General features: G+C 28.3%; 4 protein-coding genes across 7 annotated transcripts in view; 2 read left to right on the forward strand and 2 right to left on the reverse strand.

Moving 5' to 3' along the window:
• LOC141524419 (uncharacterized) overlaps positions 1–5,777 on the forward strand; it is a 6,586-nt gene extending 809 nt beyond the window's left edge. Inside the window, exons 1-6 of one of the 3 annotated variants that reach the window (XR_012478702.1) lie at positions 1–352; positions 584–1,128; positions 1,344–1,697; positions 1,769–2,603; positions 2,697–3,050; positions 3,904–5,777. The exon at positions 1–352 is cut by the window's left edge and continues 809 nt beyond it. Coding sequence is in view for 2 of the 3 variants with exons in the window: in XM_074238288.1 (XP_074094389.1) it covers positions 1,365–1,697; positions 1,769–2,603; positions 2,697–2,809 (1,281 nt within the window). In the remaining variant the exon portion in view is untranslated. Of the gene's footprint in view, positions 353–583; positions 1,129–1,343; positions 1,698–1,768; positions 2,604–2,696; positions 3,250–3,903 lie in introns of those variants that run through there. The other 2 variants (XM_074238288.1, XM_074238289.1) reach the window with 2 other exon arrangements.
• Positions 5,778–6,124: 347 nt separating this feature from the next.
• Positions 6,125–7,609, reverse strand: LOC141524425 (uncharacterized). Its single transcript, XM_074238302.1, has 2 exons — positions 7,013–7,609; positions 6,125–6,798 (listed from the first exon to the last, which is right to left on the reverse strand). Exons 1-2 carry the CDS (start codon positions 7,365–7,367, stop codon positions 6,341–6,343), a joined length of 813 nt encoding a protein of 270 aa, XP_074094403.1. The 5' UTR covers positions 7,368–7,609; the 3' UTR covers positions 6,125–6,340.
• Positions 7,610–7,867: 258 nt separating this feature from the next.
• Engase (cytosolic endo-beta-N-acetylglucosaminidase) lies at positions 7,868–10,965 on the reverse strand. 2 transcript variants are annotated; one of them, XM_074260080.1, is made up of 9 exons: positions 10,838–10,965; positions 10,564–10,699; positions 10,428–10,480; positions 9,766–10,348; positions 9,222–9,596; positions 8,991–9,162; positions 8,407–8,930; positions 8,151–8,339; positions 7,868–8,026 (listed from the first exon to the last, which is right to left on the reverse strand). In XM_074260080.1, exons 4-9 carry the CDS (start codon positions 10,005–10,007, stop codon positions 7,915–7,917), a joined length of 1,614 nt encoding a protein of 537 aa, XP_074116181.1. In that variant the 5' UTR covers positions 10,008–10,348; positions 10,428–10,480; positions 10,564–10,699; positions 10,838–10,965; the 3' UTR covers positions 7,868–7,914. The 2 variants fall into 2 exon arrangements, with proteins under 2 accessions (XP_074116181.1, XP_074116180.1); XM_074260079.1 differs by having other exon boundaries at positions 9,222–9,674; positions 10,838–10,964.
• Positions 10,875–11,912, forward strand: LOC141538543 (mitochondrial import inner membrane translocase subunit Tim17-A-like). Its single transcript, XM_074260082.1, has 2 exons — positions 10,875–11,011; positions 11,349–11,912. Exon 2 carries the CDS (start codon positions 11,356–11,358, stop codon positions 11,845–11,847), a length of 492 nt encoding a protein of 163 aa, XP_074116183.1. The 5' UTR covers positions 10,875–11,011; positions 11,349–11,355; the 3' UTR covers positions 11,848–11,912.
• The last annotated feature ends 1,345 nt before the right edge of the window (positions 11,913–13,257 follow it).

Consider the following 13,257-nt stretch of genomic DNA (forward strand, 5'->3'; position numbering starts at 1 on the left):
TAGGGAAGCGGTGATGCTCGCGGGGGCCGCTGAGTGCCAGAGAAAAAATAGTTAAGAGGCTGGCGCAGTAGAGGGCGGACAGTGGGGTGGGGACTCAAGAGACAGGTGTCAACGGTCACGGAGCTCCTTATTTTACTTTCCTTTATTTTTTTTTAATACTCACTATACTGATAATAACAATAATAATAATAATAGTCACAGCCAGCAACACTTAACAAATGTAAACTCGATTTTGTTTACAATCATTTTATTTTGTTGATTTATTTGTTTAAATAAAATACCTAGCCGGCGTCAAGTGACTTACGGTCGACAACGAGGACTTATATGTCATATTATCAAGGCCGTATAAATGGTAAGCATTATATATACTCCTCTTCCTCCATTTAAATTTATATTCAAATTATTTATTTATTTTAAATCCTACATTTTTTTTTTTTTTTTTTTTTATTATTATTTTAGTTTTAAGTGAAGGATTAACCGCAGTACCGGCTTACGGCCATTTTATATCTATACTGACACACGCATACATTATAATTATTTACTTGATCAATATCTTTATTTATATATTTTTTTTTTATTTTAGGAAAAAAAAATTATATTCTGTCAAATGAACATTGTTGTTCTGGTTTTGTTTAAAATTAAATTTAAAAAAAAAAAAAAAAAGAAATCATTTATTATCATGAAAATTAAGAAGAAATATTTTATAACGAATTTATTTAGTGATAAAAATTGTGATTGTCATGATTAATGATTGACGAGTGAAAATTGGACCTCGTTACGGTACTAAACGGGTGCTGCAAAATCTATGACGCTACGCTATAATCGACGTTTACTTACGGAACTGTAAATAATATAATTATTGTTATTGATCAGTGGTTACGTAAAATAACAATTATAATTATAATTATAATTTAATTTAATTAGTTTTAAAAATAATTATTCTAATTTGGGATTATTTGACCTTGATGTAAATTTATAAAAAAATCTAGTTGAGTATTGAGAGCGTGCAGGGTCAACTATATACGGCCATTGTCGGAGAGGGTTGGTAACCAAAGGGAATTCAGTGAGAGTGAGAGAAGTGGTTTGGGTAGCGGCTACGGGGTTAGAGTAAGAGCTGCGATGGCTGGAGTGAGTAACCGCGTGTTAAATCAAAAATATTTATTTTTTTTTATTCCAATTTAACAATTATTTTTATTTGATTGATTAATAATTATAAATAAAAGTAAAAATTTCTAATGGGGTAAGGTGCTGGGTGGATTTTTCGGGATCTTATTGATTTACAGCTAATAAATTATGTAATTATATTTATTTTATTGAAACTAATTGTGTACTGTTGTTTCCAGGTGACGCATTGAGTATCTGCAATGAATTTCCCACCGTTTGGAAGTCACTTTCCTGGTACAATCCCTAGTATTCATCAGTTTACTGCTGACGGTACTAGTGGAAGCACCGCTAGGTATGCTAATCACTTTCCCAATCAGCCTCCGATCGGGGTACCGGTCGTGGGAAAGTACCGCTCCGAAATAAATGGCGGTCAGACTGGACAGAGCCAGGGGATGATTAGTAATAAAACTACTTATTCGAATAGTAATGTACATTCTCATTATGCCAATGTACCCTATTCACAAGCACAGTCTGTGCAGCAGCAGCGTCCCACTAATTCTCCGGGGATGCAAGAAAAAAGATCTTATCATCAGGTAATTTTTTATTTTAATAATTTTATTATAATCAAAAATTAATTTATAAAAATTTTAATTTTAATTAACAGGACGTGTGTAATTTACTCCAAGAAAAAGATAAAAAGGAAAAAAAATCGGAAGACCAGCAGAGAAATACTGGTGACTCGGCCAGTACAAATGACAGTGGCCAGCAAGACTACTCGTCAATCCACCAGCATCATCAGCAACACGCTCACACCCAGACACCAGCCTCAATGCCGGCAACCTGGCAATCGCTGGCAACTCCTGGATCGACAGTCGCGGATTACCTGAGTCACCTCCCAGCAAGTACGTTGCCGTTGAGCTTGCACCATTTTTTAAAATACTCCGCCGAGAGCATAAAAAAAGAGTCTGAGATGCAAGCACACACGACCTCGGTAGCAGTTGCTACGACGACCACGCCAAATATCATGATGTCGCCTACCACCAAGAAGAAGAAAAAGAAGAAAGTACCAAAGGAAAAAAAGCCCCGACCAAAACCGGGAGAAATACGATTGACAACTGCTCTTGATGGCTCGACTCTTTACTGCTGTCCAGAGTGTCATATGGCCTATCCTGAACGTGAGCTTCTCGAGCAGCATCTCCTGGGTCATACTCTCGAGCGTCGGTTCGTCTGCGATATCTGCGGCGCTGGGCTTAAACGTAAAGACCATCTCACTCGTCATAAACAGAGCCACAATCCGGAGAGACCCTATGTTTGTACTGTTTGTCTGAAGGCTTTCAAACGGAAGGAGCAATTGACTTTGCATTTCGTTATACACTCTGGGGAAAAGAGGCATGTTTGCACCGAATGTGGTAAAGGTTTCTATCGGAAAGACCATCTTAGAAAACATACGCGGAGTCATATTGCTAGAAGAGTTAAAGCTGAACTCAGTCAAAATGCTGGTGAGAAATTATTTTTTATTTTAAATATTTAAAAAATTATTTTTATACATTTAAAAAAATTGACAATTAAATTATTTATTATTTAATTTTCAGGAGGAAGTCAACAACAGAGTCAACCACAAAACAATGTTACGAATATGCAAGCAACAGCAGTATCAACTTCGTCTGTTTTGCCCGGTGGGCATCCTGGCCCCCTCCTGTCCTGAGCCCCGCCATCTGGGAGCTTTCAGGTTCCCCATCCGACAAATAATAGTGTCATTAACTCTCATCAGACTACCAGCAGCCATCAGACGCACCATCATCATCATCATCTCGCGGCAGTTAATGCCGCAGCTCATCAAGCAGCTGTCGGCGTCCACGCTGCTACGTCTAGCCAGTATCAAAGTCACGAACTCAGCTTTCTTAGTCATGTCAAAAATTTCTGAGAATTACAATTATCCTTAAAAGGTAAGCATTCGTTTATTAGCTCTACGATGGATAAACAAATTCTGTCTTTTACAAGACAATGACGATTTTTAATTATCATAATAATGATAATTGATAATTATTGCTACTAGTTTATCCTACTGTACAGATTGACGAGAGTTTAAAATCAATATTTTCATAAATAAAATTCGTGGTCATAATAATTCAATTATTAAATGCATTAGAGATATTATTGTTTGTTTGTTTGTTTTTTATATATATATATATATATATATATATATATATATATATATATATATATATATATATATATATATATATATATATATATATATATATATATATATATATATATATATATATATATATATATATATAAATATATATTTTTATTTGCAATACTAAAAAAATTTAGGCGTTTGTTTTTAAAAATTAAATATTCAGTATTTTTTATTGTTCTAAAATTATTTTGGCAGCTACTTACGCTTGAAGCGAAGCAAAAATTTACATACATATTTTGTTACTATATTTTTTTTTTTTTATTGTAATTGTCTTTTAAATTTTTTAAATATTGTTGAGTACTGATTATTAAAATAAGTTTATTTCTTAATGTTTTTTTTTACTTACTATGTATATAAATTTATATATATATATATATATATATATAAATTTGACTATTATGTATGTAATAATATCAATAATTATTGAAGGCCAAGATTACTAAAATTATCCGTTGATAGTCTGACGGTAATTATTCTTGTAGACTTCTGGTTGTGATTTTTTGTGATCCTCCGTATGAAAAAATAATATTTTTATTTTCAGTTTTGATTAACAATTTCGTAAATTAATTTTTTTTTTTTTTTTAAATATACAGTGCCATTTTACTTTACCAATACATCATCAAGTTTATATTATTTTTCGTAGTACGCTGTGGCAAATAATATAGATTTATATTAAATGTAAAAATTAAGATTAATTTAGTGTAATATTAATAATAATTATAATATATGACCGAAAGTTTGTTGTTGAAAAAAAATTTTTGAGTGTATAACATTCAAAATTTTATTTTAATTTTTTTAATGGTTATATTATTTTATAATTAAAAAAATATTTTTATCGCGTTTGAAAATTTTAATTAATGAATCTCAAAAAAATGCAATCATAGTTTTTTAATAAATATTTTGAAATTAAATTAATTTTAATTAAAAAAAAAAAAAAAAAAAAAAAAAAAAAAAAAAGTATCAACTTACTTTTCGGTCTTTGGCAAAAAAAAGCCAAAATTCAGGTTTTTGTGAGACCTCAATATAATTAAAAAATAAATAATAATAATAATAAAAAATATTCTTTAAAGCACATATGTAATACCATTTAATAGCATAAATAATAAATATGTTGCCATAAGTATTAATGTAAAAATATTATTGTAAAATGATGTATTGAAGCTATATTGGACTATTCCACGCCATCGTAATATTTACTTATAATCATAATGATTAATCGGTAGTAATTGTAGAAGATAAGTTTGTATACAAAAATTAAAAAATGCTTGATATGAATGAAAAAAAAGAAAAGAAAAAAAAAAATTGGCGATTATTTTTAAACATTCTCAAGTATGAATTTAATTTGATTATAGAGACAACTGAGGGTTTAATTAATTATTGTGCTGATTACTTAAAATTTAATATTATTAAAATAAATAGTAATAATAAAAATGTATAAGGAAAATAATGTAGACATCTAGATTATGAGAAAGGGGAAAAAGAGATTTAATATTTTTTGTATTGCAAACTAGATAACGGAGCTGAAAGATGTAGGGTTGAAATGGCTATATAGAGCACCTGAGACATCAAAGCTTTCTCGTGGCATTTGTATGCTTGGTATTTAAATTGTGCTTTTTTATACATCATCAAGGTCCTCCGAATCTGGAACTATTTTTTATCAAACTTGAAAAACGTCAATAAATTATTTAAAATATTTTTTTATTTTAATTTTTAATTTTTATCTCTGTTATTTTTTTATTTTTAATTTAAAATTAAAATATTTGTAATTAAAATTGATTCGTTGGATATTGAATGATGTAGACAGTAATAATTTTTTATAATTAAAAAAAGCTTGTGTTATTAAAGAGCATACAAAAAAAAAAAAAAAAAAAAAATGTGTTGAGTGATAATTGTATTATGTAGACAAACGTATAATTGTAATAGTTACATAATAAATATTGTAGCGTGTGAGTAAGGAAAGCAATTCGGAATCTTCCTTAAAAAATTCCATCATACAAAAGTACCGTATAAAAAATAAAAAAAATAAATAGTATAGAACTGAAAAAAATTAAAATTCATCGACAAAGTACAAAGAATACAAAAGAAATAATTTTTAAAAATTCCATTAGCATTTTAATAATTAATTTTACTTAAGCCTTCCATTTATTTATAATTATTAATTATTAATAATGACTCCTATATATTTTGCGAATTAATAATTATTTGTAACAGTTCTTCCAGAATTTAAAATGACAAATTAAATACATTAATTAAAAAAATAAAAAGAATTCAATAAATATCAAAGTGATTTCATGATCTCGTTTTATTTTTTTATAGGTCACAAAATAAAAATAATAAATTAACAGAGCCATAGTTTAAAAAGAAAAAAACTGGAAAAACTTATAAAATAATTTTAAAAACATTCCTCAATGCTTTATATATAATTGTAATCTTCACACATACCTATATGTATGTATATATTCATATATATATACACAAATTGTAATAAAGTCGAAGTTTAATATTCATTGTCATTTATTTTTTTAATTTAATACATTTTTATCTAAATCATTTCTCGGTAAGTATAAAATTAAAATAATATCAACTTAATTATATTATATATTAGTGTTTAATAATAAAATTACTCTTGTAAAAAAATTATATAAAAATTATTGATAACAAAGTTTTTGTTAAATGGCAAATTCTTAATCTCATTTATAATTAATATGAGTATTTCGCTATATCTAATTATAACATGCCAATATTAATTTTTTTTTTTTAAATATTCAAGTTTTGATATTTTTTAATACTTATTGATTACTATACGCTTATCATTTAATGATTAATTAAGCCAAATGTTAATTTCAATTATCATAATATATTATTATAAAAAAAAAATAATAATAATCGATGTATAAATAATATTTAAAAAATTCATACTTTAAATAAAAATTAATATAAAACACTGAAAAAAAAAACCTTATAATTATTTTTGATTAAAAATTAAAATATTCAGCCCAGAACTTTTTTCTTTAAAAAAAAAATGAAAATTTAAGTACGAATTATTGAAAAAGGCGGGGCTCTTAATTGTCTAACCATCATCGCGATATTGTCAAGAGTTTCCTTGCGTTCCTGGCTCTCAATACTCTGAGACTCAACGGATTTACTGCTGATGGAGTTGTGACTCTGGATATGTTTTTTCAGGTGATCTTTCCTGAAGAAAGCCTTGCCGCACTTTGAGCAGATCTGGTTCTTGTTACCAGAGTGAATAATTTGATGTCTAGCTAAATGTTCGTTCCGTTTGAAGGCCTTGCAGCACAGGGAGCACTTGTAGGGTCTATCCTTGTTGTGCCCCTGTTTGTGGCGGTCCAAGTGCTCCTTGCGTTTGAGACTAGCACCGCAAATGTCGCAGATGTGAGGCCTTTGTTTGTGATCTTCCAAATGCTCGTTGAATAAATCACGGTCTTCAAACTTACTTGGACATTCTGGACAGTGGTAAATTGGCAGATCTACAATTTTAATTATTAATTACATTTAATGTCATACTGTCATCATTTTTACATTTAGAATTTTTTTGTAATAATTTTATTGCTAGAAAATTTATAAAAAAAAATTTTTAATGTCAGTTCATTTGATTTTGTAATTTTAAAAATGATACTGAAGTCAGCTGACTTCAGACAATTTTTTAAAATCATATGTGTCATTTAATAAAAAAAAACTTACCATTTATAAGTGAAGAATCAAATCGAGAGACTCCAAATGAATTCGAACAGCGAGCCAAGTACTCAGAAGTTTTCCGAAAATCAATTGACAGAGGATCTGTCATAGTTGCAACATCTATTTTTTTTATTTCACTATTTTCCCCTTTCGACCGAGATTGATTACTATTAATATTTTTATTGCTGCTATTGTTGTTATTATTATTATTATTGTTGTAACTATTGACATCATGATTCTCGTCAATGTGATGAATGGAGCGACAATTGTATGAATAACTAATGCCATTATTTATTTCAAAATTATTCAATTGATTGCCGATGTCAGGAATACATTTTGCGTCGCCGGATTCAAAAGCCATTTTTATAAATAATCACTCAATAAACACACTAATAATTATTTTACACATCACCGGACTTATAAATAAACTTGTATTGAATAAAAAAAAAAAAAAAAACTCACGAGTTGTTTAATTTGTCAGCAACAGACACTGTTTTGCGTTTTTAATCTCTCGAATTTGTGCGTAGTAATGTTTATAAGTTATTTAAACCGTTAGTAGTCTCCGTGATCACCTGCTCAATTTTTTTACATTGTAAGTAAGGGCAGGAATAAACTGCGGCGCTGATATTTTTGGCAATGTTCATATATATATATATATATATATATATATATATATATATATATATATATATATATATATATATATATATATATATATATATATATATATATATATATATATATATATATATATTCTGTTACATATATTATTACAAATTTTAAAATATAATACTTTGCTGTCAGTTATATTATTTTTTAGGTTCAAGTTTAATTTGTGGTTAAAAAATTATTAAAAAAATATTTATAAGATTTAATTTAATTTTTATTTAATTATTTTATATTTTTTTTTAAATAATTGAAGGCATTTGGTGAATCTGGATTTTTCCAAGGCAATATGATCCTGGGGTGGTGAAAATTACTCCAAGTTCATTTATTGTCTTCATATTTGAACGGTAGTAACTAAAAAATAAAATTTTAATTTAAAAATAAAAAGTGCAATTCTTAAAAAATAATTTTTTGGGACAAATTTTTTTTTTTTTAAATAAATTTAATAATAAAAATAGTAATTATTTTAAATACAAACCTTTGCTTCCATTGATAATTCAATTCAAAATTTTCATGTGGCTCCAAATGTTTTGTAGTTGTATCACTTTTAACAACAAGTACTGGATAATGTGTCCTGTAATTATCCTGAACATCATTATTTTCATCAGACCGATGAATAATAATAATCTGAATGTCTGTACTGTATTTAAGATGTATTAAAAATAATCTAAAAAAATTTATAATTAAAAATTAACAACCAAAAATTTTCACTAATTATTTTATAAAATAATTACCTATGGTATTGCGGACGAGTGACATTTATTTGAATACAGCCTCCTCCATTATAAGAATATTTAGTAAAATATTTAATATAAATTTGTTTCTCTGGTTTTTCTATAATATTTATTTCATTACCCTGAGTTTGAATTACTTGAAAGGGAGTTTCAAATAAACACACCGGTAATTTATGATCTTTTTTATCTTTGTCTTTTTTAGCCTCTGGAATATTAACATAAGTAAATCTCAACTGGTAATTAGGAACTGAAATTTGTGTCTCCTGTAAAGCTAAATTATAAAAAGCCGAAGAAGTTTCCTGGCTTTCTCCATTGTAGAAAAATTTTTCTCCATATCCGTGACAAAAACTCGTTGAAAAGACCTCGTTTTCATAAATAGGTACATGTATATACATATAAGGAGTTAATTGCGCCCAGAATATGTTTTCAAGTAACTCAAAAGTATGTCCATTGAAATATTCGTGAGTCCAACCCGGAGCGAATATCGCAACTGACAAATCATACTCGCGAATTTTTTTAATCGCCTAAAATAAAATTAAACATGAAAAAATTTTTACTCCAAGCGAAAAATAAAATAAAATTACCTCAATGGAATTAAAACCACCGCCTCCAGGACATCCACGACCCCAAACATCAAGACCTACATAAATATCTGTAACTCGGTCTGTACGTTCTGCAATTGAACGACTCTCGAGTAACCCAGGGCCAGTCCAGTTGTAATTTAAGAAAATTCCATCGCAAATTTCAAAAAAGTCTCTGCAAAAAAATATCAATAAATAAATAAGACACTAAATTATTTTTTAAAAAATCCTTACAAATTTTTTTCATTTAATTTATTCTGCCAAAGCAAGCTGCCGTCACTCGTAACACTGTCGTACCAAATAATTTCAGCGTTATCAATCTCGCTGTGAATCCCATAAGTCAAGTACTGAATAAAATACTTCAACTGCTCCATATCTTTAGGATTTATTTTATTCTCAATATTGAGAAGCCAGCCTTCGAACTTGAAGTGTTTGGCCAGCAGGATCAGAGTGTCTGCGAATTTTTTAGTTTCCTCTACTGAGGATAAAACCTTCTCCCAAACTTTTTCACCGTCTGTTCGCTCGGTGATCACGGTTCCGAGAATTTTGACTCCATGCTTGTGAGCTGTCTGGATCCAGCCAAAAGGAGGAATCGTCACTGTGTAGTGGCTGAAATAGATAAAGATGTCTATGATACTCCAGTGGTAAAAAGCGTAAGAGTCATTTGCTGAAGAACCATCAATAAACCTAAAAAGCAATAATTTATAAATAATCTATATTATTATTATTAAATGACCTTAAATAATAACAATAAATTAAAATAAAAAAAATTATTCACTTGTCTTCCAGATAGCCGCCTTTCATATCATGACAGACAATAGTTTTAGGCTGCTTGCGTCGGCTTAATTTAGTTAAATTTTCTAGGTTTTCTCCCAGTGAAATTTCCTCGCCATTGTAGACGTACTCTGCTGAGTCTCGGAGCTTGCAAATCTCCGGCCAAGTTTCCAGAGCTTCCAAACTACTGTACAGCTCCTCTAAAGTTTGAAAAGGCCTGGCCACACGTGCTGTGTTGTTGTCCATCTTTTATATCATTAATAAGCACATGTCTTTACGGGCGAAAATTCTTCTAACGACTGCTGTTTTATGACAACAAATTTACTCATTTTATTTATTATCTTTCTCCCGTATATTGGTGAGGAAATGACTCGTTACAGTATCTAATAATATCTAAGTAACCCAAGGTAAACAGGATTTCTTCTCATTGTTTGCTCATTTATTTTTATTTTTATTTTTTATTCTTCTATGGTATGTTATTTTAATATCTCCAAGATACGTAATCACGTTTATAAAGATTACACACATTCTACATCATTATTTTATTATTCTTTCATTTCTATTATTTAAATTAATAGTTTCACTACCTAAAAAAAAATTTAGTTTTAAATTATTATATTTATTGAGCTTGTTTGGGAATAAATAAAATATCAATTTTTTTATTACCTTTTATTGCATCACATTCAGGTACAAAGTCCCATGGAGGAAAAATAAATTACCTAAAAAAGAAAAAAAAAAAAAAAAAATTTGAATGTTATTTTTAAAAATATATTAACCAAAAAATTTATCTAAAAATGCTTACGTGTTATTAAGTCTATCACTAATAATAATAATGTATTTATAAATATTTTGTAGCAAACAGCTGATTGATAACAAAAAATTAAAAAACCACAAAAACTGTCAGGTACTCCAAAAAAATGGATTAAATATCAAAATTCCTGTAAAATAAAATACATTTTTTTAGTTTTTTTTTAATTTTTAATAAAATTAAATAAATTTTTGATTAATTTAAAAAAAAAAAAAAAAAAAAAAAAAAACAAAACAAAACAAAACAAAACAAGCTGTATCTTACTCACCAAATTGAATTTCGATTTTTTGACATGAAGTTAGCCACAAAACTGTCGAGCGCCAACTTCTCGTTGATAATTTAGATAATTCCAGTCTTTATCATATTCATATCTTTTTATATCATTCTATATAGTAAATTTATAACCGGTGCACGAGTATTTAAAAACTCCAAAAAAAAAAAGGTAATTATAAAATAAAATAAAAATTTTTTAATTTTTAATTAATAGATTAATGATGAATTAAAAGATTGTCATCGAGTTTCTAAAATTTCGTCATCTGTGAAATAAAATAACCTCAAATATTTGTAAAAAATGAATCTTACAAATAATTAAATATTATTAAAGTTATTCTAGCAGATATTTAATCATTTTTTTAACAAATAAATTACAACAAAAAGAATTAAAAATTTTTTTTCGGAGTAAATTTATTTGTTAGATAAAATAAAAAAATTGTCAAGTGACTGCAAAATTAAATTTAATTAAAATAATTTTGTATTTAATTAACTGAATAAAATTACAGACAAATCATGGGAGACTACATGCGAGAACCATGCCCTTGGAGGATAATGGACGACTGTGGAGGTGCATTCGTGTTGGGCTCCGTGGGCGGAGGATTATTCCAGTTCATAAAAGGGTACCGCAATTCACCCAGTGGATTCAACAGACGACTGATAGGTAGTATAACAGCAGTGAAACAGAGAGCCCCAGTGCTAGCTGGTAACTTCGCGGTCTGGGGCGTCACGTTCTCTGCGATAGACTGTGCGTTCATCCACATCAGGAAAAAAGAGGACCCCTGGAACTCTATCGCGAGCGGGTTTCTCACTGGAGGAGTTCTTGCAGCCAGGAGCGGAGTTTGGGCGATGGGTGGGAGTGCGCTCATCGGAGGAGTCTTGTTGGCGCTCATTGAAGGAGTCCAGATTTTAATTAACCGAGTGGGTGCAGAGATGGCTATGCAGCCACCGGAGGAACCTGAACACCAGCACAATAATCCAAACGCTGTCCGTGGTTGGTTTTCTTAATTTTGTATTATTTATAAATACTATATTTTATTAAAAATTACTCAAATAGACATTGGAGTTTACAATTTGTTGGTTGTAAAGTTTTGACAGTGATTGAAATAGTTTTATTAGTGTATACTTATAGTTACTGATGGAGTTATTACATAAGTTTATTTTTCTTAAGTTTATAATTATTATCGATATCAAACTCTCAATTTTTAGACCGTAAATTAATATTAAAGTTTATATTTACTACAATCAATAATTTAATTATTAAACAGTTGTAAAATATAAATGCTTTGTCAAAAATCAATAAATCTGTTCTGAAAAAAAAAAAAAAAAAAAAAAATACTTTAATAAAATTAATTATTTACAGTAAAATATTAAATAATAATTAACATTAATATTCATCTTCATCTTCTTCTTCTTCAACATTGTGCTTAGCATGAAAATAGCTCGGTACATTCAAATTTAGCTCCTTCAGACGACTATTAGGCGACATTTTGATGTTTTTAATTTCTGGTTCTGTTTTTTCTTTTGACTTGGCGACGATTTGAGCCAGGGCTAGTCTTTCAACCTACAATTCATCACAAATAATATAATATACTAAAGTTAACCGACGTTTTTACTTTTTTTTTTTTTTAATAATCTGATCATTTTTATAATTTTTTTTAACAAATTAAATTCAAAAAAAAAAAAAAAAAAAAAAAAAAAAAATTTAATGGTTTAATTATAAAAAAAAATTAATACTTGCCTCAAGAGAAGATAATTGTTCTTGTATCTGAGCTGCAATTTTTTTAAGGTGTGCATCTTCCTCACCAAGTTCTTTTCGATACTCAATCAATGATTTTATTTGACTCTCCATTTTTGTTTAATTTTATAAACCTGTCATTAAAAATTACAATAAAATAAAATGTTTTTATTAACAATTAATAATAAACATTTAAAAATAATTTCAATTGATTGTTTTTTTTTTAACAATAGCTAAAACTACGTAAACTCAATTAGAGTAAAAATTGTAGGTTATAATTTCAAGGCTAATTTTTAAATAATATGGAGGGCATATATAAATACCCCCACCCTTCATATTTAAAAATGTAAACAACCCTCAGTAAAAAATTAAAATTTGGATTATAAAAAAAGACTTGTTTAATTTTTATAAATAAATCTTTATTATGAAAAAAATAATAACATTAAAACTCAGACTTCAAAGAGTCACGCACACTTTTCAAAGCCTCAAACTGAAGAGCCGAATAATGTTTATTGCCCGTACAGTGCTCTATTAATTTATCTAAATTATTTTTAAGCGCCAAACGATACTCCGAAGGATCCACTTGATTGATATCTTTCTTTGCCTTTTCGTTTTCTTCTCTCACCACCTGGATAATGTCTTCATTGAAAGACTCTTCAGACACCGAGGAACTGGAGGAA

This window comes from Cotesia typhae, unplaced genomic scaffold, assembly GCF_013202065.1.
Source record: "Cotesia typhae breed Kobodo isofemale line unplaced genomic scaffold, CoteBio_Ctyphae contig_22, whole genome shotgun sequence".
In the NCBI taxonomy this organism is placed as follows: Eukaryota; Metazoa; Arthropoda; class Insecta; order Hymenoptera; family Braconidae; genus Cotesia; species Cotesia typhae.

What these genes read in the sequence shown, in the direction of transcription:
- LOC141524425 (XM_074238302.1), bottom strand. Translation starts at nt 7,367, where the DNA reads ATGGCTTTTGAATCCGGCGACGCAAAATGTATTCCTGACATCGGCAAT. An exon ending in TGATTCTTCACTTATAAATG is followed by an intron (nt 6,799 to 7,012) that starts GTAAGTTTTTTT and finishes TTAAAATTGTAG; the next exon opens with ATCTGCCAATTTACCACTGT.
- Engase (XM_074260079.1), bottom strand. Translation starts at nt 10,007, where the DNA reads ATGGACAACAACACAGCACGTGTGGCCAGGCCTTTTCAAACTTTAGAG. An exon ending in GTGGTTTTAATTCCATTGAG is followed by an intron (nt 8,931 to 8,990) that starts GTAATTTTATTT and finishes ATTTTATTTTAG; the next exon opens with GCGATTAAAAAAATTCGCGA. An exon ending in AATTATCAATGGAAGCAAAG is followed by an intron (nt 8,027 to 8,150) that starts GTTTGTATTTAA and finishes TTTATTTTTTAG; the next exon opens with TTACTACCGTTCAAATATGA.
- LOC141538543 (XM_074260082.1), top strand. Translation starts at nt 11,356, where the DNA reads ATGGGAGACTACATGCGAGAACCATGCCCTTGGAGGATAATGGACGAC.